We start from the raw sequence: 23,726 nt of genomic DNA on the forward strand, positions 1-23,726 counted from the left end.
GCAAAGCTGAATTGAATGCCTTTGCTGAGGCTAATTTACCAGCTAAGTCATTCTAATTCTTGGATCCTCAAAATTACAAAGTATTAAATGTTGCGGACTCAGGCACCAGCAGCGAGGCCTGGCAGGGCAGCTGGTGTGGTTCTGTCACATGGGCACACTTCATACACCGAAGCCTGCAGCGGCCACAAGCCAGCCCTTCCCAGTAACGACGAGCATCCTCTGTCCTGTTGATTTTGTTACTAAATCCCTCCATTCTTCTCCACTTAACTGAACATTTTTAAAAATTCAAGAGTATGAAAGGCAGTTTGCCATTCAAACATTTTCTTTGTTCATTAAAAAAAAAAAAAAAGGAAAAAAGTATTTGAAGAGATGCAATTGGCTTTTGTGTGCAATCAGCAGATCTGTCTGACAAACCCACCCCACTCATATACTGCTTCTTAAATTTATCATTTGGCTCCTCAGAAGTATTTGCTCACAGCTATAAAAGCTATAAGGACTTTGTTTCCCTTCAACTACCACTTAAATAAAATTTTAGCCATAAATTTACAAGATACTAATATAAAATAGTATAACCAAAGCATATACTTCTCTTAAAATGTACAAAATATAATTTTTTACTCAAATTTTAAGACTCAAATCTGAAATTTTCCCAGTAGACGTTTCTTCTTAGGATTGTGTGGCGTACTACGTTAACAACCACACACACCAGCTCAAAATCTGGTGTCAAGAAACCAGCCTAACCACACTTAGGGATGAGCTCTGCTCAGTCTCAAAGTCCGTGGGAAAGGGGTCTCCTGGGCAGGACAGGTTTGTACCAGTCCCAAGCTGCATACACGAGGCAGTGCCATGGCTGGGTACCACACACACCTCTCTCCCCACGCAGCAGTGCATCCACATGGGAAACAGGATGACAGCGCTGACTTAGACTGAAGGCAGTAAGGGATCACGGAGGGGAGGCGTGGAAAATTAGCTCACCATAAATATCCTGCCCCTGACTCTCAAAGTTGTAAGTAACTGTTCTTGGGAGGAAGAGTTTGATTTCCAGAAAGCAGTGGTTCTCACATTCTCATGCGCCCCAGAATCACCAGGAGGGCCTGACACCGATAACTGGACTCCCCACACCCTCGCCGGGTCCTGATTTACGAGGTCTGGGGCAGGCATACAATCTGCATTTCTAACAAATGCACAAGACAGGCTGATGCCGCTGACCTGGGGACCCCACCAATGCTCAGAGATAGGAACCCTGTAATTACCAAGATAAATGAGCTTTCTTATATCCTAAATATTGAAAACTTCACCAAATACACACTGACAAAGTTATCCTCAGTACAAGGCCTTTTTTAAGACTGTGAAGGGGACTAAAAATACGTATTTTCCCAAATAAAAATGAAGTTTTACTAGATTTGAAAGGAAACTCAAGGGATTCAAAAAAACATTCCCATTTTCTCCATGAAATAAACCCCAATTTCTTTGTAGGTAGTGGTCACATCTGGCTTAGCATCGAAATGATAATCATCTGACATCCTCTGTGGAATGAAGCCGGGTGTAAAAAATACAAACTAACAGAACCAGCTTTTGTACATGGAATCTAATAATTAATTCAGAGGAAACTCAAAACAATATTTGATTACTGGAAATACTTAAATGACGTACGAGAAGGAAAACGTACATGAAACGCTTACCCCTTTTGGTTCTGGAACAACCAGATGTGTGCATTTCTTGTTGAGGTGCAGCTGGCAGTCGCCCCCGTAGAAAGTGAGCAAAGCCCACAGGGCGCTCCTGTCTGTGGACGACACCTGAGCGAGAATGACACACCAAGCTTCTGTCACACATTTCAGTCTACACAAGTCTATTTAATATTAAAATACACTGTAACGTCTTAACAAACTCTGCTGTATCTACTTTTCTCTCTTATTAAATGAAACAAACCTAAGGGTATTAGTGGGAAAAATAGCAGATGAGCTTTTAGCTATTTGCTTATCATGACAAAAACTTTCATTCCTATCAATGATAGTTCTATAGACATCTTTTTTGCCTTGTCACCAAATGAATAGAAAACACATATCCACACTCCAAAAAATGAATGGAGGATTATTTCAACAAAAGCAATAGGGAAAAAAAAAAAAAACAGAAGGAACTGGTGCACCATTCCATCCTTACAACTGTCATGTATTAAAATGTTTAAATACAACAGCAGTATCAAAATCATTATGGAATTCCTTACTCATTAACAGATAAATACTACTTATGAAATGGATAAAATAAAAAGACAAAAATAGTTATTTGTAAGCTCAGGGTAAAACATAAATATTACTTAACACATAAAAGGAAATAAGGCAAGCATAAAAGGAATAATTCTTATGCTTGCATAAGTGATGAAGTTGACTCCAGAGAGAATGGCTCATGTTGGAAAAGAGGCTTTCACTATAACAAAAATAGCTACCATTTATTGCCTGCCTACTATGTGCCAGGAACTGTGCCAAGTGCTTTGTATATACTCCTAATCCTTATAACCGCCACTCGAAGTAGGAATCATTAGACCCATTATATAGATCAGGAAACAAACTTACAAAAATTACAGCTGATCATCAGAAAAGCTGGCTTTTAAAACCCAGGTCTGTCTAAACCCAGGCCTACTTGTGTTTTCCCACTGTTCTATCCTTCTCTAAGGGTAGTTACTACCAAAAATAATTTTTTTTAAAGATTTTATTTATTCATAGAGACAGAGAGAGGCAGAGACACAGGCAGAGGGAGAAGCAGGCTCCCTGTAGGGAGCCCCACGTGGGACTCGATCCCTGGTCTCCAGGATCACACCCCAGGCTGCAGGCGGCGCTAAACCGCTGCGCCACAGGGGCTGCCCCCAAAAATAATTTCTAAAAAATAAAATTTTAGAGTCTAAGAGACAAAAGAAATAAGAAAAGGTGTGTTAATTAATTCTAAGATTATCATTTAACAAAGTCTGCTTTTTTCCTGGTAATTTATATAGATTGAGGGTTATAGTAACTGTTAAGAATTCTGAACTTTGTCTCAAATTAATTCTATAAAATATTATAAACAGTATTTTTTAGAACCTGCCATTATTCAGCTTGCCAGAACTCTTAACATTTTACATCTACTTTCATCCAGTGTACAAATGTTCCTAGAAATTATTTTGCATTCCACACTACTGTGACTGCTAACAAGAACACATTAATTTTATAACATCACCTTGAAAAATCACTATTTTATATCTCTTTAATTTAGTTAGTCACTGTCACATTTCAGAAGATTGGATCAGAAAATTGTTGTTTTTACTAGAGGCTTTTCACAAAAACATTTATCTCCTGCAGCATTTGGAGAGGTGAGGTTTAATTACAGGATAATACAGACTACTCCAATGAATCGTTAGATCATCTCTACTAAAAACAAAATTAAAGAAACATAAGCTCGACATGCCTTCTCTGGAGAGCTGCAGCCGCAGGTCAGTTACATGCAGCCCCAGCTGTACTGACCGCAGTGAGCCTAGTCCATGGCCCTCCCCAGCCTGCATCACAGGCCTGGGTCTCAACAGGCCTGGAGAAGTATATTGCTGTGGAAAGAACATTGGTTGGGAGAAAGGGAGACCTGGAACTGATACACGGTCTCCAAAACTAGTTCCTGTCAACTTGGGAGAACTTCCATGAATCAGATTCTTCATCGATGCACATCTGGGTTAAATTACTTCAAACATCCACGCCAGCTCATTTAATGAATCTGTATCAGAATAATAGTTAAGAATGCTCTTTCCACACCAAAATGTTAATAATAGTTATCTAGTGGTGATGGAATTATGGGGACATTTGTGTTTTCATTTTTATACTTTTCTGTATTTTCCAAATTTTCAAGAGTGTTAATTTTATAACTGGGGGAAAGTGCCTTCCTTTAAAAAAAAAAAAAAAAAGAAAAAGAAAAAAGAGCAATCTTCTCATCATGGCTAACAAAGCCTGGATGTGATCTCAATACCTTAAGACCAAAACCCAACTCCTTCAGTGGTGAGTCAGGCCATCCTGCCCGCGTGGCTGCCGACCACCTAGAGCTGTTCCCACACACGTGTCTCAAACCTCAGCCATGTTGGTGGGACACTCCTCAAACACACTATGCTCTGGCTCTGTGCCTTAACCACCCTCAATTCCCACCCCGCTACCACTGCCCCTGGACTCCCACAGCAAGCTACACAAGCATCTACAGGCTGGGCACGCTCCAAAAACTGCATGCTTCCTCTGCCCACTATGCTACGCTCTTAAGAATGTGGAACAGAGGATGGTCACCTCATCCACGGCCCCCAACTGAATAAATGCTCCCTTCATACCAATCAGGAACACCCTTCCTTCTTGGGAGGTCTCACACAAGTAGGACCCTCCTTGGTTCTAGGCTCCCTGAATTTGTCCTTGTCCCATAGTGATTAGAAACTATAATCATCCTGATTAAAGATGGGGGTCTCACTAAGAATCACAACTTAAACATCTTTGATAGTTCTCACAGTACCTAGTACAGTGCAAGGCACATGGGTAGGCAGTCAAGAAATATCTGTTGATTGAGATACAGAATGGAAAGGGCTTTTATTTTTAGTCCTCAAGATTTAAATTACGACCTTGGCCAGGCTCTCCATCAGACTCTCAACCTATCCCCCAAAACCTACCCAGCACATTACAACAGGGCCCCAGCCTGCATCAATACCGGGTCAGGAGAAGGCAGATGGTGTCTGTGCTTCTCAGCTTCTGCTGGCACAAGCTCCCTTCCCTACCTCTCCCTGGGAGAGCTCTGGAAGACTCCAACAAAGAGCTCCAGCTTGTATCAACACCCTGACGGGGAAAAGACAGAAGGTCACGGAGAGCCACCAAGCAAACAGTCCTTTTGTAAAGGTTGGGGGGTCCTGCCTGGGGTGCGCATGTGTGGGTGCAAGTGCTCCAGTGTTCAGAAGAAGGTGCAGACACCCAGAGTCTCTGCATGGTGCAGACAGACCATCTTGATGGCTCCGTCCTGGTACCATCTCCACACTTCGTACCCACTTTTACCTTTGTGTGTACTACAGCACACAGTGTGTTCACATGTCTGTCTTCTCTTCTACAATGTACATTTACTGAGGGGAAGACCTCCTACACCTTAACTTATGTGCACCCCTCGGCACTGGGCCTGTCACGAAAGAAGTATTCATCAGGTGTCTGTTGCACCAAATCCCCTTAGCTGCATGATGTGCACCTTGTGTGTTAATTCATCTTAAAAACTAAATTAACATGTCTTAGCAACCACACAATATCAGTGTCCCCAGTGCACTTTTCTTAACCAGGCTCTCAGCATGTGAAACACTATCGAGCAAAATTTTGTCCATCTTTATCTGATCAATCATCATGAACTCAAAAGCACAGCTTTTTATTATGTGATCCCATAACACGCTGAGGATTCCGATTCATCATCCTGAGTGATGTACAGTGTACTAAGTGATCCATAAAGATCATATGGATTCTGGGTTCCAATTTTTATTATCTAATGAATTTGTTAAAAGGACATAAAAACACTATCAAAAGGTCCTTCTAAATTCACCTTCTGTCCAGCACAGACCCAGCCACTGCCCACAATGAGTTTCACACCTAGATCATCTCTACAGGCTGGGCCGCTTCCCAGACCACACCGCCCAGGGAAGCCTGCTCTCTACTACCTGCTTCTTGCTGCCTTCCCTAGGCTCTCCATTCTCCTCCTCCCTGCCCCTCCACGGACTACACCTGTTGTCTTCTCAACCCGGAACCTGAGCTCCACATGGACCACCAGGCTGACATGACAGCCACCAGGGCAATCAGCCATGCTGTGTCCCTGTCCATCATCCCTGCCCTCCTCCTCTCCCGGGTCACAGGCAGGACCGAGGGGACCCACGAAGCTATGCACAACTACCTACTACAAATTCGTGCTCCACATCTTTACCTGAGGGGCTGCTCTTTCCCAGAACTAAAAACTAATTACATCTTATTTCATCCTTGCTTTCTAAAAATATCACCCTACTCCTCCCTCCGGTATCAACCTCTATTTAGGCTTAAGTCTCTTTTCTTCCCAAATCTTCATAGCATGCTACCCCAGGTTCTCTTCTTGAGTATGTGCCTTTCCACCTTCCTCTACGTGCAGCTAATTCTCTGCCCTCATGCCACATCTCCACGGCCCCCTATCTGGACAGCTGATCCACACCCCACACTTAACATGTTTTCAACCGACTTCACCATCTTCCCTGAGAAACCTGGCTCCCACTTCCCATCCCCAGCAGTGATGCTAGCTGGCACTTCCCCTGGGCTCCTGGTCTAACGGAGGACATCACCTCAGTTTTATTTATCACATAATAAAACAAAAACTGGAGGCAACTCCTGTAGGACTTGGCACAGAGGGGCACTGAGGGCACTGCCTTCTCCTTCGTCCCAAGTCACCAAGCCCTGCTGATTCTTGTCTGGGAACATCAGCAACACAGCAACATCCTAAGTCCAAACCTCTGCTTCAATTCCAGTACCACACCTCTCCCTCCCACCGAAACTCCCATCCCCTCCCTGCACTGGTGTCCTGCTACTGCTCCCAGACCAGGTGCCCCTAAAGGACTGCAGGGATTTTAACTTTGTTTTTCTGTTTTCCAAATGTCCTAATGCAAATATGTGTAATCCAAAATTAAATATTAAGAAAAAGGAAAGCATCCTTCTGGCTACTTTAGGGAGCTCAAACTCCAACATCTGTCTCAGTTCCCGAGCTCACCATCCATGCTCCTTTCCTCTGCACAGTGAGAAAACGCCTTTGTTCCCCGCGTCCTCCTCCTCTCTTTCCATGCAGCTCTGCCATGAATGCACCCCTCCTTCCCCACTTTTTCAGGCCCCTCACATCTGACATCTCACACACACACACACACACACACACACACACACACACAGGCTTTCCTGACTTTGCTGTCCACGCTCATGCCTGCTCTCGTGAACTCACACTGAGATCAGGCCCACGGGACTTAGCACATCACACAGTAGGTGTTGTGTGTACTATAACCTTTACATTGTGTATCTAAAATCATGTTCCATTTATCATACCCTTTGTTAAACGTAATTATTGTTTTTTTCTAAGACTAAAAGTCTTCTCTAATACTAAACTCATAGTTAGTATTTAATAATAGCTAATCATCAAATTTAAAACCCTGAAATCATCATATACTCACATATTTCTGATTTTTTTTACTTATTTCCCCAAGTCAGGTCTGCTACATATCATGTCATTGTGACCTTGCTCCCTGAAAACACCTCGGGACTCCCTGCCCTAGCCTCTCCCTCTCTCTTCTCACTCAACTTGAACCCTCTGGATAGGGAGCTCTGAATTTCTGAACCCGTCAATCCAAAAAACAAAAATGTAATTACACGCAAAATGCACATTTTAACCAAAGTATATTGCGTTTATGCATTAAGGAATAATAATAATAAAATGTCTTCATTTTTAAAACTTTCCTGACATTTATTGTACATTTGGAACATACAGAGAAGTATAAGGGAACAATGAGACTCACATACAGCCACAGCACCCATCATTAAAAGCTTTTCATTTTAGCCAACTTCAAAGATCGTTATCATTATAAATACACATTTATTGCAGAGATGTGAAAAGCAATGAAAAATACAAATACCAACAAAATTCCTGTTCTTAAAAGAGAAAAAAAGCCAGGATTTCAAGGCTCCCTATTAAATGAATAAAGCAAAAACAGTAAGAGAGAATTTTATAATTTCAAAGAACTTCAAGAATTTGTAAGAGATACAAACAAAAACTGAGTCACCCTCCCTGAACCTGCTTACTGTGTGAACAGGGAAAGGGTCCAACTGAAACAGGGCGGTCGCTGCTGAGCGAGCTCCACATCAGCACAGAGCACAAGGCTGTGGCTTGCACCCTGACCTCTCACTTATCGGCCCTGAAGGCCCTTTCCTCAAGACTTCCACAGGATGGGCCACATGCTCCTGACCACGGTCCCCATGGGCACGGGTCCGAGAGGGCACATAGCAAGGAGCACTGTTGACCGCACCTATCCCCATCCTCACGCTAAACACATCGTCCTATGCGATTTCCAAATCTGCTGAATTTGTTACAATGGTTTCTACAGGCTGAGGGTTTCCTGGCTGACAGTGCAGGGGACACAATACAACTTAGAAATACTGAATATTCACCTTCCCACTAGTTAGATACCCTACCGCTGACATTCTGGTCCCTCCCTTCAGACATGTCTCATGTATTTTACTGGCTTACTGTAATGCCACACACCTGTTACGGCCTGCTTTTCTCCCCCACTGAAAGCTTTTACCACCTCTTTCCGTACTTTCATAAAGCAGCAATTCAAAACTGGCTACGCAGTTAGGCCATCATACAAGGACATAGAACAGGTTTCTGAACCATTTCCAAACACAGGATGATCTGATTTTTTCCCCAAGCTTTCCCTATTCTACATAATGCTCCACTGAACACCATTATCCATCAATCTGCCCTTATTTCTACCAATTTGGGATAAATTTCTAAATGTAAGAGAACTGGAAGAGAAAACAAAAGGAGTATTTTAGGGCTCCCAACACTGTTACTTCTGTAGAAAACAGCCACATTATCTGCACTCCTGCCAGCAGGGAGGGGAGCTTGTCTGCAGGCGTACCAGCAGCAAACACAGGGTCACAGATTCGAGAAGTGGAAATTCTCATCTCAGTGTAGTAAAATATTCATGTCTTAGATTATAAAGTGTGTAAAATGTTTTGTCACACTTGTAATTCCTCTGTAGTAAGTTGTAAGTTCGTTTTTCTGCCTTATCTGAGATTTTATTTCTCTTATTGATCTAAATGAGCCCTTTATTTAAAAAATCATTTACCTTTATGACTGAATTTTTCTTGTCATCTTAAAATAATTTCATTTTTACTATTTTTTGATATTCAAATTCCGTATCTTTGTAACTCTTTGGATTAGAAAGACCATTTTCACCCATTAAAATTTTAAATCTTAAGACTAGGCATGGATATTTAAATAATGATAAATGTGTCAAAAAGTCACACTGAATATGCAGTTTAGAAAAGAGCTTCTTTAAAACTGGTTCACCAACGGGTCATAAATCCAATCTCATAAAAACCAGGAACTGTTATGTGTGAATAACATGAGATGGGTTGTAACCATACTTACCTGGGAGAGACACGCAGTGATTCCAAAAAAAATCTGACATGACTCTGGAGAAAAACCATTTACTCTGTTTGATAGTTATTAAGATTCCAATTAAATGAGATTAGTGCAAGCTGCATTTTGCTAAGACACAATCCACCCCCCCTCCCTCCCACTGGATCCACACAGGAAAGAGACTTAGATTGACCAAGGTGACACAGGCAGAGCAGAGAAAGGAGCAGCAGGCAGCACAGAACGAATGGGTGGTTCTGTGAAGCGCATGCTCTGATCCAGCATCTCCACTCACATGGCCAATAAAGTGGGCACAGCACAATCACAGGGAAGCCATCAGACCTCTGAGCTAGCTCATTGTACACAATCAAACACACACAGATAGATTTATACACACATACGGCACAGCAATTATTTTAAAAGCCAATTAAAAGTCTTGAGTTTATCTGAGAAAGAAACATTCGTGGGACTTCTGTTGTACAGTACAGAATCTCTCACAAAAGAACTTGAGTTCTAGTCTTATAACCACTGCTAACTTTAGGAACTTGAGCAAGACCAACTCTGAGCTTCAATTTTCCCTTTGTTAAAACAAGAGTCAGAAAATACAGTTATCAACCCTCCCACCTCTGATTGTTAAAATTCATTCAGAAGAGCTGACTGGGTGCCCGCCACTGTGCCTAGAGGCACAACCTCTAGGTGCCTGTACTCTACAAACCACTCAAAGTAAACACAATGACTGTTTTTAAAGAATTTCTACAATTCAAAATGGGTTAAAGCATTACTTTGTTCTCCAAACAAGAGAAAAGTATCCTCCCTGAAATAAGAACTAGAACAGACAAGACTGAAAACTCCACTGCGATCTAGAAGTCCTTTACATAGCCCTGCTGAGAAACCTCACAAAGATGGGAGCCTGCCCAACTACAATCTGCTCTGCAGGCCCCAACATCATACCTTCAGCCCCATCCGTCACCCACCGTCTATCCATCCTCCTGCCTTTACCTTAAGGGTTTCCTACTTGCAAAGACCTGAGGAAACATCAACAAAGTCAAGTCTAGAGTGTTACCCCCAAGCCTCAGGCCCTCCTCCTTTTGTGTCCCTTCAAGCTGCTCTCCAACAGGCAAACAGAACTGTAGGGCAATGATGACTTCTCAAGAAATCCTGTGCAGAGAATAAATGATCCAGAACAAGAAGAACTAAGCACTTATCTTCAACCCCCACCCCCTCCCCAGCTTTTTTCCTGTGCTTATAAAGACAACTACTCCCAAAAATCCACGCGAATGAAAACTAAAAACAGGAACTGATTTAACTCTTTAGATTATGAGCAATCTTAGAACGTTTGAGTTGCAGATACTGAAGTTCTGCACATCCTCCAAGAACTGCTTACAAAGGGATGTTTTCTGTGTATTTGAGGCCACCTATAAATATTTCATATAAAAAGGTTCCCTCCAGCTGCATCAGTTCAATAAGTAAAAATGCACTCACAGGAACTGTCTGGCATAGCTACAAAACAAGAGGGTGAAGAACATCATCCCCTGTTGGAGTCTGCAATTTTAACATCACTGTATGTTAGCATGTGCCCTTACAGGAAGTGACTTCCACAAGCAGGTTACATGTGGAGTGACTCTCCAGTGAGGCTCCACACTGCCAGAGTGAAACAGAAGCCGTGACACTGTTCAGGACACTGAACAGCAGCTGACATCTCACACAAAGGCAGGAAGGCCTGTGCTCCAGAGCCACACTCAAGAAATGATTAAGTGAAGGACACAGGCATGGGAGGGAGCTCCTCGAGGGCAGCAACGAGGTCTTCTTGACCTCTCATGTTTTAGTACCCAGGCCATAGCAGGTGTCAACATGTGTGTTAAATAAACCTTTTATCCAACGTAATCAAAAAGAATAATGATGCATGTAACAAAACTAACAATGTTCTGCCATTCTCTTTCCCTATCTACTGTCCAAATAACTCAGGGTTTGGTTCAGGCAGACTTAAAATTTTAGAAATATTCTACCTAACTGGACATCACAAAAGCTGTCTGTTCCAGAGACAAGAAAACTGAGGTCCAGAGAAGCAGACTGTCTGAGATCATAAAGCCCACTCCCAGGACTAGAGCTTGTGCCCCCAGGTTCCAGCCCAGAGAAGCTCCCCCACAGCTGGTGCCCTTCCCTCCAGGGGAGATGACATAAAATCTGACAGAGAGTAGAAAACAGCAGGGACAGAGATTGCACACACACAAACTGCCCTAACTAATGAATCCACTTAGTCACCATGTGAGTCTTAACCCAGCATTGTCCTTCCCCTCTCCCCTTCCCTCAAAAAGGATACGGCAGCAGAGCTCCACACTGAACGGACAAGATCACCCAAGATGGCTGAAAAAGAAAATATGAACTCAAATCAAAAAATACTTTCAATTTATAATCAAATGACACTATTTCACCAACATTGCTCCTGGAAATTAAAAGCACCCAGATTATAAGTATTCAAGTAGTAACAATATCAAAGATTAGTTATCAACGGTCAAGGTGATTGGAATTCTGCTATAGAATGAAACACTACCAGATATATTTTAAATTATTACATACAGAAACTTAAATTTTAGGTGTACACACATTGCTGCTTCAGCATCTACACCAGCTAGAAACTGTCCTCACAGCTGGAAGGACAGGGACCTGAGAGCCATCTCCACTCCCTCCCCACCCCAAGTATATCAGCCACTGTCTGGTTCCTTTCGTCAATCTTGAATCCAACCAAGTGGAAATTCACAGTTGTTTTTTAGTAAATCCCAATAGATATAACATTTGCAAACCATGAAGAGTATTTCTGTCTGGTAATTTTTTATGAACTCCAAAATTCAGATTAGTTATAAAACCTTAAGCTTCATTACCACCTTTTTCGATAATTAACATCTTTGAAAAATTATCTTACATTTCTACATTTAATTTTTAAAGTTACATTCAACTATGTAATGCCCCATTTAGCCAGCTGAAACTTCCAGAAACTTCCACCCACTTAAATGTACATATCTAGCTATTATTCATGCATCAATTTATTCATCAAATATTTATCGAAAATCTATTTTGTGCCAGAGATGGTGCAAGGCACTGAAAATATAACAATGAAGAAGAAAAATGTAGCCTTTGCTCTCATGCAACCAGTGCTCCAGCCTAATGATCTTCACACTAGCTTTGTCACGTACACCTTAAAACAACTTTAGAAAACAAAATCCCCTCATCTTTTTTCAGCAATCATTTGACACCAACAATGTGTCAGCCTAAGTTTATAACAGTGGGTCTTCCATGAACAAGGTGTAGGACTACCTGATATTTTATAAAATAAAGATTGGCTCTCCTTGGGACGTTATTTTAATGACAATGATTTGGTTATTTGGCAAGCATGCTAACCCACTGGATGAAGTGCCCCACGCTGAAAGAAATCATTTAGTGTTACTTTCCATGCATTCTATCCAATGTGTCTTCACATTTTATTTTTTGATGATCCTAGGATAACTTCAGTGAAACTGAAGGAGGCTGGCCAGCATCAGTCACCCAATATTGGCTTTGACTCTCATCATCACGGGGGCCAAGCTGTTATTCTGCACAGTAACACCCAGAGCCCTGTGGAACTCCCTGGCTGCAGGGCTGAGCACCAGGTGGGCTTTCCAGAAACCAGCATTTCTATTCATCCCTGAGTCTGAGTATTCAGAGCCTCGGGCAATGCGCTGTGCTATGATTTGGGCAGGTTAAGGTGTGACTTTTCTCGAGAACACTGAGAGAGGTGCCTCTGAGTAGGAGTGTGACCACAGAAGGAAGCAGACACTCTGGAAAGGCATCCCTTCCAACTATCACACACCCTGGTAAGTGTCCCTCTGAGAACCTGAGGGAGGGAACAAGTATAGGTATCCCCGTTTAAGCATTTAGGGCTAGTCATAATGCCCACTCAGAGCGGATCCACCCTCAGACCCTCATTCAGAAGACTCTACATAAAATAATGGTGAGTCAGGGGCACCTGGGTGTCTCAGTGGAGGAAGCATCTGCCTTCCGGTCAGGTCATTATCTCAGGGTCCTGGGATCGAGCCCCACATCTGGATCCCTACTCAGTGGGGAGTCTAGTCTCTCTCCCTCTCCCCTCTGCTCCTGTTCTCTCACTCACTCATGCTCTCTCTCTAATAAAATCTTGAAAAAATAAAAAATAATGCCAAGTCTATAAGACATACCGGTAACCGCAGAAATGGAGAACTAGAAAAGCATAGTAATAAAGAGGGATTTATCCCAAAGGCAAATAACAGTATGCAAATAAGCCCGCTGTAAGTCAGCATAACTATCATCTCCAATGATGTCCTAAGGCCACTGAGAAAAATATTTCCATTTAAAAAAAGTATAAGTTTTGGAAAAAAAAAAAAAAGTATAAGTTTTGGTGCCTAAAGATGCAAATTTTAAACATCTATACAATTCAAATATGTAAATGATACACTGTCACTGTGCATAAAGATGATTTTTAAAATGCATTTGTCAGATTCAATAAGTTAAAGGCCAAGGAAATCTGTGCTTATAGAACCAGGCCTCTGCCTCAATCAGCCAAATTCGGCCTAGGAACTCGAGGGTCTAGCAGCAGCAATCTTGGGGTACACACACACTGCAGGACAAGCTCTCACAACTCCATCATCCCGTCATGGGGCACTGTAGTCCCTGGACAGGACAGGCGCTGTCACAAATCACAAGCAGCCTGGAGCTGTGAAGCAGATGAAAGATGAATGTGCCTGGGGCCTTGTTTCAAGCTACTACAGGCAAAGGGGAAGAGGAGGATGGGGGTATATTAAGTTAGATTGGCAAAATGGTGATAATTATAGAAGCTGGGTAATAGGTATTTTATGCAGCCTTATTACAGCCTGACTTTTCCAGAAATACAACGTGTAAAATGAAGAAGACTGGTTTTTTTTAGCTCAGAATTCTAGCAAGAACTGATCACCATTTTGAAATGTTATCTCCCAGCTGGCGACCCAGCCTATGAGCTCTGGGGACCAGTCCACATCCATGGCAGCCACTTCACATCTGACCAGTCCCGGCAGCTCACCTTTTTACCCCATCCTTGTGGACCTGTGCCCAAGGATCTACACATTGAAATACATATTATTTATTTTCTTTTCTTTTTCTCCTTTACGTTTCAGTTTGGGCAATTTATACGTAAATATAAATGCACATCCATGTGTACATATGTTCTAAACTATGTGTTCTGTTACACGCAAATAAAGAGAGAGTAAAGAGGGTATTACAAAGTGCTTGCTGCAAGAAGGGATTTGAGTGTCACCAGATTTAAGAACCACTGCTCTAAATGGTCTGGCAACAATGACTCTGGCCCCAACATTTGTCAGTAAGGCTGCCCTTTTAAGTTTCACTCTGCAACCTACACAATCTACATGAAGTCACTGTCCTGAGACAATGGGCTCCAGGCTGCTGAGGAAGTGCAGACACTGTCCCCATGGCTAAGGAGAATGGAAGCAAACCAGAGACAAAAGTAGGGTCCCAGGGAGGTAAGTGCACGAGCCCACAGCCCACTGCCTGTCATGAGTCTGTCTCTCTTACCAAGTGGGGTCAAGTGAAGGGAGCAGGCAACCTGCTGACATGTGGGCTTCACATAGGAGCTGGCCACAATGAAATAAGCCATCTAGTGCAAGATCGTGACCACTCTATTTCAGTGCTGCAAATTAATAGTTACTCTGACCGAAACAGCCGTCTCTGGAGAGTCTGGTTTCTGAGAACCTTCTCGTGAGACAGATCTGCTTTCAGGTTTATTTTCAAAAATCAGATTTCTAAGCCTGCAAGGCAGTTTCAGACCCTGGGTACCGATAAGGTACAGACTTCCCAGGGCCGGTCAGCTTCTTTGTATCCCAGCCAAACTTAATGGCAATCTTTCCTAACTCCTAGCCTCTCTTGTTATTAAACCACAATCACTTTCATACTGATTTTAAGGCAAAGTACTTGACAGCCTAAAAAAAGAGTGGTAATGGAACTGAACTATTTTAAAACAAATAAATAATACCTATGATTAGAAAAAAATTAAGGGACCAAAACTACAAAATTTTATTTCAAAACATGCATTTAACATCAGGCATTTAACTATGAGCAGCAAGAGAACAGCACAGTGTGCAGATCAACAAAATCTGACCATGTCACCTACCTGAGCCGAGGCCTCCACTTTCTAAAATAAACCACCCAGAGTCAGCTAGATAGTGGTACCAATGATGGCCACCGGGTGGACAGTGTCCCAGTCATGGTGACCAATGTCAGAGAGCAGTTAAACAGCACAGCAAACCAGGACAGGACTCCCTCCAACATGTCTAGGTGGAAATTAAGACCACTTGCTGTAGTAGGGATGGAAGTGGCCTGCTCGAGTTGTCACGTCCTGACAAGACTGCCCACTTGGGATCGAGCACACTGTCTTAGGAGTCCCCAGTGCCCAGCGCTGGAAGATGACACACCCATTTCCTGGACACATCCTTGGCGTAGAGAGCTGCAGGCAGAGATGAACCGGGGCCACGCCATAGCAGGTGCATGAGCTGAGCAGTTCAGAGTTACCTGCACGTGCAGAAACCTTGCCACAGTATGATTTAATGCAAAGGGCCTTATGCTGCAGTCGGATACTGGTGTGTTCAAAGAGCTCTGATGGCCTGGCAGCTTCCCATACAAGACAGTACTTCGGCAAGACCCTGTATCGATTTCAAGGCACACGATGAAGTGTGTAAAATTAATAAGATTTACTACTGACCTTAACTACAGGTAAATCAAAGACTTCACGAGCTTCTCCAACCTCAGGGTTATCCCCGTCTTCTGAGATTATGTGTGAGGCTAGCGCATTGTAGGATACTTCCTTAGCTTTCCCAGCTTTGAGAAGCTGGATAACCTTCAAAAAACCACACAAATTAAAATGAAAAACATTGCATTTCATTCCTGATTTCCACAAATTGTTGTGAATGAAAATGCTAATAAAAACATACCATATTCACCACACAATTAATAACCTTTTACTGAGTCATATGCAATCAAACATTTGAGAGCAGAGGAAAGCAGCAGATCCCAATCCACTGACCAAGTGAACATGAAGGCTGTGAGCTGGGCACTAGCTGGTCTCTGTCCTGAGGACTGAAGATCTGACAGGCAGCCAGGACAGTGCTGAGAGGGCAACCAGGCTCAACCCTCAAGGTTTAGGAACAGGTAGTTTCATCACAAATGGGAAAGTTTCCAGAAAAGGAGCTAAAATGAGCGGATTCTTGATGAATTTAAGGACTTAGTGAGACAAAAATACATGGGCTGTTGGAGGGGAGAGAGGGTAGCAGCATTCAATACACCGGACAGGTGATAGGGTCTAACAGTCATGTGCTACACACACATGGGTTTTATTCTCCTATAGAAGCGTCTTCTGGAGCGACACAAGGGTTTTCAGCAGGGAAATGGCATGACCAGATTTGCTGAAATAGATTGGATTGCGTTTGAGATAACAGCAGGAATCCAGGGTCACAGACCAAAGAACTATCACTAGGGGTTAGGAAGAAGAAACAAGTGCCTGGGAGAGGTAGGAGTGCAAGAAAAAAAGCCTGGGGACACAAGAATAGCCTCCACTGAGGAACATGTTATGAGCACACAGGCGAGGAAGAAGAAAAGTACTTTAGTCTGGGGCACATCCTTCTCATGCCAGGTGGAAGGGCTAGGAAAATGCCTGGGCCCCCACCAGATGGGAGTCAATGGTGGCCAAAGTTCTGAGAGTGAGGTCCCCAGGTGCAACGCAGTAAATAGACTGGAGGCTACTCACAGGCCAGAGACTTCAGGGACAGGTGCAGGTGAGGGCAGAGCCTGAGAAGCCCAGGTGCGCACCACATAGGAAAGCGAACTGATGCCCACAACGCTTAATTTACCCACAAGGTGGACAACTTTTTCAGGATGTTTTATTGACCATCCAGAGGTAGCAACTGGGACCAATGCTCAGTATTTGTTTAGTAAGTGAAAACCAGTAGGTGTAGCCACACGTCACCTCCAAACTTCTTTAGTTTTCACATCCACTCGACTTGACCCACAGAAAATGGTACCCTCCTCTATCCACCCTCCAGTCTGCATTTCCAACCCTACCACATTTTTTAGGAGTCATGAGATTTCAATCTCTCCCTTTCCACCCAAGAACAAAGAAGGCCTCGCTGGTCCTCACATGCACTCACACACCTCCAGGCTCCTTCCCTGCTTCCTCTTCCTGACAGATCACTTGGAACCGTCCAAGATGTCTTCACTTCCTGCTCACTCTTCACCCACCGTCGCCTGCCTTTTCTACAACTCTGCTGAAATACTAATTTTTTCATGGACTTGAAGGGTGCCCAAACTTGTAGCTTCTTTCTAATCTTCACACTACTAAATCTATTACTAGATTTAGCTCATGTCACTCTTGCACTAGGTGTACTGATCACCCTGGTGTGTTTCAAATACATCAATGCTTCTGTTCCTCAGCACACATTTAACACGAAAAACATCACCTTACCCTATTAATTTCGGGGTATAGCTCAACACCCCACTGATACGACAACTACTTTCAAAAAGTTCAAGGGATCCCTGGGTGGCTCAGCGGTTTGGTGCCCACCTTCAGCCCAGGACGTGATCTTGGAGTCCCGAGATGAATCCCACATCGGGCTCCCTGCATGGAGCCTGCTTCTCCTTCTACCTGTGTCTCTGCCTGTGTGTGTGTGTGTGTGTGTCCCTCTCTCATGAATGAATAAAACCTTAAAAAAAAAAAAAGTTCAGTGGTGCCTCTTCCTAAGCACCTCACATTTATAATTTAAAGTCTGTCCTTGCCACACCTACCACCCTACACCACCATGTCTTCCGGTGTGCTCCCCATCCCCAGCAATGAAGGGTTCTTGAGAGGAATCAGTTCTTCTCATCTTCAGTCCAATGCTTTAACAGGTGCTAGATGTTCAATACACATGAACTTTCTGAATCCATATTTATAAGATTCAGGGAATCAATGTTCTGGCTCTAAATCATTTAGAAAATCTACTGTTTCACATCAAAGTAGTTTGCCAAGGACATTTTTAAGCACTTAGATTTGACTCATAGTTGAGCAAATATGGTTCCAATTCAGCTCATTCCAGGTTTTAAGTAACATTTGATTCAAGTCCCCCATAAGAGCCAAAGTCCTAAAATGAAATAAAGAGAGTAGGAAGGAGGTGGGGGAGAAGGTTGGATAGTGAAAGACAGGAAAATTATCAATACCGGAAAAAGCTGCCACTGCTACAGGCATTCATCATGATCTCTATGGGTTCAACACCGGTTTACCTTTAAATTCAAGGACCAGTCTCTTCACCCTACAGTTACAACAGAACAAGGGTCCACCCTGAAAGTCACACAAGGGAGTTTAGTTTACTAAGATACAAACAGACCAGCCTCTACAAGGTCAAGACCAATCAACCTTCCATAATTCTTTCCATGCCAACCAAGATCATTGGTTAAACACCTGTCTCCACTCTTGAGGACGAAGGTCTGATCACCTGGCTCCAAGTCTCTTCACCTCCAAGCTTAGCCCTCATAGCATATAAGCCACCCCAGGTAATTTTACCTGCACAAACTTTAATAAAAAGAATGTTGTGAAGATTCACCTGAAATAGATATTCAACTAAGATTCACTTCCACAGTGCAAGAGTAACACCCTGACGTTTAAACAGATGTATTACGGGGTGGGGCGGGGGGGGGCTTAGAAAAAACTGTATCTTTTGGTATGGGCCTGTTCAATGTTCACAATTTTAGTGCTACCTGGATATCTTCCACATTTACTGTTTAATCCCAATTAGGAAAATCAAGAAATAGGAATTAGAGGGTTTCAAACGAAGCACTTCCCACATGATTGCAGCTGCACAGCCCAGCCCTGTGAGCTCTGGTGGCTGGCCACACCAGGGGCTGTTCACTACACCCCAGCAGCCTGGACCTGGGGTTCCCACCTGAGCTCCATTCCCTTCACCTTGTCCCCACTCTCGGGCCCCCTGTTCTGGGAGCACAGGCACATGGGGTGGGCAACAGGAAGGATGCTCCTGCTCCAAATCTGCCTCAGAAAGAAGCAAAGTAGCAACTGGCTGAGGTGGCAGATGGGTTTGGGGGACTTACCTATGCGACAGGATGCCGGACCCCCACCAGGCAGAGGCCCGAGACGTGGCCCCCCACCCCATGTCCTCCCCTCCTCTCTGGTCAGGAAGTAGCCCCCTCTACTGATGGTCCCAGTAGGGCATGACCCAGATCTCCACGCCTCCCTTCATGCTCCCTCTAATCCTGGGTCCTTTAGACCCCCCGTGTTCCAGCCTCCAGGCCGCGGGTCTAGAAGTCGGCCCCCAGGTCCCCTGCCGTAGGTCCCCTCGCTGGGTCTGCTTCGGAAGGTCGCTCCCCTGGGCTCGCCGGTCGCAGGTCCCGCAGGACCCCCACCCCGGGTCCTCCACCTGCCCTCCGCGGGTCAGCTCCCGAAGGTCCCTCGGCCGCCCCCCAGGTCCCCTCCCGCAGGTCCCTTCCCCCGGCCCCTCGGCCCCTCGGCCCCCCAGCCCCGGGCCTGCTCGGCGCCCGGCGGCCCAGCGTCGGCGCAGCCAGGCCGGCGGCCCGGGCGGCGGGGCCCAGACGTTCTGCGGCCAGGCGCGCGCCCGCGGCGGGAGCAGGGACGGGACGGGGACGGCGACGGGGACGCGGCGGGCGGAGGGCGCGGGCGGGCGCGGGCGGGCGCGGGCGGGGGCGGCGCGGTACCTGCGGGTCGATGTCGCCCACCGCGTAATACTTGACCTCTCGGAACATCTCCTCGGGAACTTTGGGCGCCGGGTCCGACATGGTCGCGGCGGCCGCAAGGCTCCGCGGCGGCTCCCGCCCCGCCCCGCGGGGCCCGCTCCCCAACCGCGCGGCCGGGGCCCGGTCCTGCGAGTCGGGCCCGCTCCCCCGCCCTCCGCGCCCCCGCCCGCGCCGAGCGGCCCAAGCGCGGGAGCCGCGCGCGCCCTGCGGGACGCACCATCCCGCCGGCCGCCGAGGGGGAGCGCCGAGGGCCCGGCCGCCCGCCGGCGCCGCCCCCCACCTCCCCCGCGGCTCGAACCTCCGCGGGCACGGCCCCCACGAGGCCCGCTCCACACACCCGGAACCCGGAGCCGCCGCCGCCTCGAGAGGCGGACCCCGAGGACGCGGACAAACGCGCCCCCCCCCCGGCGCGGTCCGAGTGGGCCGGTCCCGGGAAAGAAGGGAACGCGGAGGCCCCTCCCGTCAACACGCGCGGCCGCTCGGGCTGCGCAGGCGCGCGGCGCGGGGGGCGGGGCTTGCGGCCGGCGGCGGAGGCGATGGCGGCGCGGGGCGGCCTCGGGCCCCGGAGGGACTCCCGTCGCCGCCGGCCGCCCGACGGGACCGAGGTAACGCCGCAGCGCCCGCGGGCGACAGAGGTCGGGTCTCGGGCGCTCGGCCCCGGCCGAGGGGCGGGCGCCGGACGGCGTGCGGGACGGAGGGCGCCGCGGCTGGCCGGGGTCCTGGGCCTCGCCGGTGGGCGTCTCGCCGTCGCACCCGCAGCGCACTCCTGCCGAGGGAGGCCCTGCCCCCCCCCCCACACAGCCCCCGGCGGCGGCCCGTCGTGACGTGCGCGTTCTGACGTCACCCTGCCGGCGCCGCCCTGACGCGTCCTCTCCCTGATGTCACCCGGCGGCGCCGCGGAGCTGGCTGCTGTCACCTGCTGAGTGGTCAGCGTTCTCGAGTCCGTGCGAGTGCGGTTGGTTTTTTAAAGACCCGGGAACCTCCGGAGTTCCGTTCTGGGGTCTGCCTGAGCTGTGCGGTCTGCGGGGACGGGCGCTCGGGGCGGAGCAGGACGGGGTGGTGGGACCGGGGAGGACGAGGCAGGATAGGGAAGGATGGGGAGGACGGGAGAAGACGGGGTGGTGGGACCGGGGCAGGACAGGGCAGGGTGGGGGAAGATGGGGGGGATGGGGGAGGACGGAGCAGGACGGGGTGGTGGGACCGGGCAGGACAGGGCAGGGTGGGGGAAGATGGGGGGAGATGAGGAAGGACGGGGAGGACGGAGCAGGACGGGGTGGTGGTATCAGGGCAGGACAGGGCAGGGTGGGGGAGGATGAGGATGAGGAAGGACGGGGAGGACGGAGCAGGACGGGGTGGTGGGACCAGGGCAGGACAGGGCAGGGTGGGGGAGGATGAGGAAGGACGGGGAGGACGGAGCAGGACAGGGTGGTGGGACTGGAGAGGAGGCAGCAGGATAGGGGAGGTTGGGGAGGATGGAAGAAGATGGGGTGGTTGGACTGGGTAGCCCAGGAGGACGGGAGAAGAAAGGGAAGGATTGGTGGGGGTGTTGGCTGGCCGGGGAGAACCAGGCAGAACGAGGAGGAGGGAGCAGGACAGGGAAGGATGGAAGAAGATGGAGCAGGATGGGGAAGGATAGAGCGGCCGGGGAGGACAGGGCAGCTGGCTGGAGGGCGCCTCGCCGGGTGCGTTTGGACTCATCACTCCCTGTGTGCTTGCAGCCAGCACATTCCTGCGATGAAAAATAAAAACGTGAGTGCTTGTTTGAATAAGAGCTGCCCTCCTTACTCTGAGTACCTGACAACTTATTTGATGTTGGTTACATTTTATGTTCAATGTTAAGAAAATGGGAGTGTAATAAATCCCTTGTATAAAGACTGAATCAAAATTAGCTGGCCCTGTTATAGTATGACAGGACTCCTTTAGCTCTCTCCTTCTCTGGTTAAACACAAACTGCATAATTTTAAAAGATGTAAAGCATACCAAGCAAGTGTTTTGTTTTCTAGGTTAGAAAACTTGTCCGGTTTAGCAGAACAAACCTACTCTGCTGGGACTCAAGAGTGGACAAGGAGGATGGAAGTAACATCTGTATACATCTGCTCCGTGTAAAATGCCAACCTGTCATCCCCAGGGAGGTGCATGGGCCCATGGTGCACATGTGTGCACCTTGCACCTGCAGCAGGAGGGCCAGGCGTCAGCACCCAGGAAACACTCTCAGGGTGTGCTCAACAGGGCCACTTTGCCAGGGACCAACAAATAAAAACCTCTAGACAAGATCAATTTCACATGGGTGCTAGATGCTCTGAGGAAGTCAACAAGACTGGCATCCTGAACCCACCTGCCAAAGGACTTGAGAAGGCAGTTCAGTTTTTTAAAATTAGCCCTACGACTCATAAAAATGATTCTCGCAAAAGGTTCACTTCTTAAGATGTCCATACGCAAAATTATGGAAGAAAAATACCATGTTGAGATGGCTGTATTTTCTTCACAAATAGATATTTCTTGTTGATTTTTGTGGCACTTAGAAGATGTCCCAGATTAGAGATAATAGTATCTTTTGATTAAACAGAAGCTTTGCACTTCACTTTGATGCACGTACTACCCTCAGATATGATACTATTAATAGTTTTACACTCCTTCCAGCAAAGTTCAAACCATGGTCATTTCGCTGATAATCAGCCTTCAGATAACAAACAGATAATAAACAGATATTGCTTGATGCTTATATGGTAAATAGGGTCATACATTTCTTGTTTTCTGTTTTGCAAGTTCGATGGCCCAGGGCTACAAAAAAGTGCAGTGTGAAATTGAAAAAGCAAAACTAGAGCTGAGAATACTTCAGTCATACTGGTGGGAATTTGAAGTGTTATTGAGAAAAGTATTTACAAATGGCTTTTTTTAATGCATCTCTATATAGTATAGAACACTCAGCCTTGTTCTCATATTTTGTTCAGTTCGGATGGTCACACACCCCTTAAAGTTAGATATTAGCACTGTTTAGTAAACCTTTCATCTAGGTTTATAGACTACAACATTTAACCTTTCTCATAAAAGGAGATACTTACGTTAATGTTAGAGGCACAAACAAGCCAGAGTCTTAGAGAACCTGGGAACCCCAAGGGTGTTGTTTATGGGAAAGGTTTGGTCAACTCCCACACAGCACAGTTGCCACCAATAGTCATCTAACTAATGTATAAAAACTAGAAAACACAAGGAAAAAGTAAATTACCCCAAATCCAATCCCCAGAAGCAAACACTTAAAGTTCTTCCAGACATTGTCACATAGAAAGATATTTCCTCCTTAAAAAAAATTATACTACACATGCTCTTCTGTTGCCACTTAAAAAAGAATTGTCCTTTCTTGTCAGTACATATATCTGCATTATTTAATGCATATGCAGTACAGGTTTTTAATGTACCTGAATTTAACCAACTGTTGCACATTTGTTTCCAGTGTAACAATTACAATGCTGCAGTGAAGCAGTTATCTTAAAAATATACATGCATGTGTGATGTCCTGTATACTATCCCACTCTCAAAGTTAGAAAGTATGTCCTACACCTGTCTCCCATCACTCTGAGCACAGTGCCTAGCATGCGGTATATTAGCCAAGAGGACTTAAATCAGCAGTTCTCCACTATGGGCAGTTTTGCCACCCTGTCCAGATGGTGTCCAGACAGACAAAATGTCTGGAAACATTTTTGATTGTCAGGACTAGAGGTGGGGCACTACTGATATTTTGTATAGAGGCCAGGGAGCTGCTAAATATTGTACAATATGCAGGA

At 46.0% G+C, this 23,726-nt stretch overlaps 1 protein-coding gene and 1 long non-coding RNA gene across 7 annotated transcripts in view; one reads left to right on the plus strand and one right to left on the minus strand.

Annotated features, from left to right (window-relative positions):
* Window positions 1–20,097, minus strand: part of PAXIP1 (PAX interacting protein 1) — a 50,061-nt gene extending 29,964 nt beyond the window's left edge. Inside the window, exons 1-6 of one of the 6 annotated variants that reach the window (XM_049094795.1) lie at window positions 18,400–19,648; window positions 15,914–16,048; window positions 11,477–11,520; window positions 9,169–9,232; window positions 4,658–4,820; window positions 1,683–1,796 (exon numbers count right to left, since the gene is read on the minus strand). In XM_049094795.1, coding sequence (XP_048950752.1) covers window positions 1,683–1,796; window positions 4,658–4,666 — 123 coding nt within the window. In that variant the 5' untranslated portion in view covers window positions 4,667–4,820; window positions 9,169–9,232; window positions 11,477–11,520; window positions 15,914–16,048; window positions 18,400–19,648. Of the gene's footprint in view, window positions 1–1,682; window positions 1,797–4,657; window positions 4,821–9,168; window positions 9,233–11,476; window positions 11,521–15,913; window positions 16,049–16,234; window positions 17,319–17,344; window positions 19,649–19,905 lie in introns of those variants that run through there. The other 5 variants (XM_049094793.1, XM_049094792.1, XM_049094794.1 and 2 more) reach the window with 5 other exon arrangements.
* A 1,190-nt stretch (window positions 20,098–21,287) lies between these two features.
* Window positions 21,288–22,675, plus strand: LOC112663208 (uncharacterized). The gene is made up of 2 exons (XR_003139069.3): window positions 21,288–21,693; window positions 21,948–22,675. It is a non-coding gene; the product is annotated as an uncharacterized LOC112663208 (long non-coding RNA).
* The last annotated feature ends 1,051 nt before the right edge of the window (window positions 22,676–23,726 follow it).

The sequence above is a fragment of the Canis lupus genome, chromosome 16 (assembly GCF_003254725.2).
Source record: "Canis lupus dingo isolate Sandy chromosome 16, ASM325472v2, whole genome shotgun sequence".
Classification (NCBI taxonomy): Eukaryota; Metazoa; Chordata; class Mammalia; order Carnivora; family Canidae; genus Canis; species Canis lupus.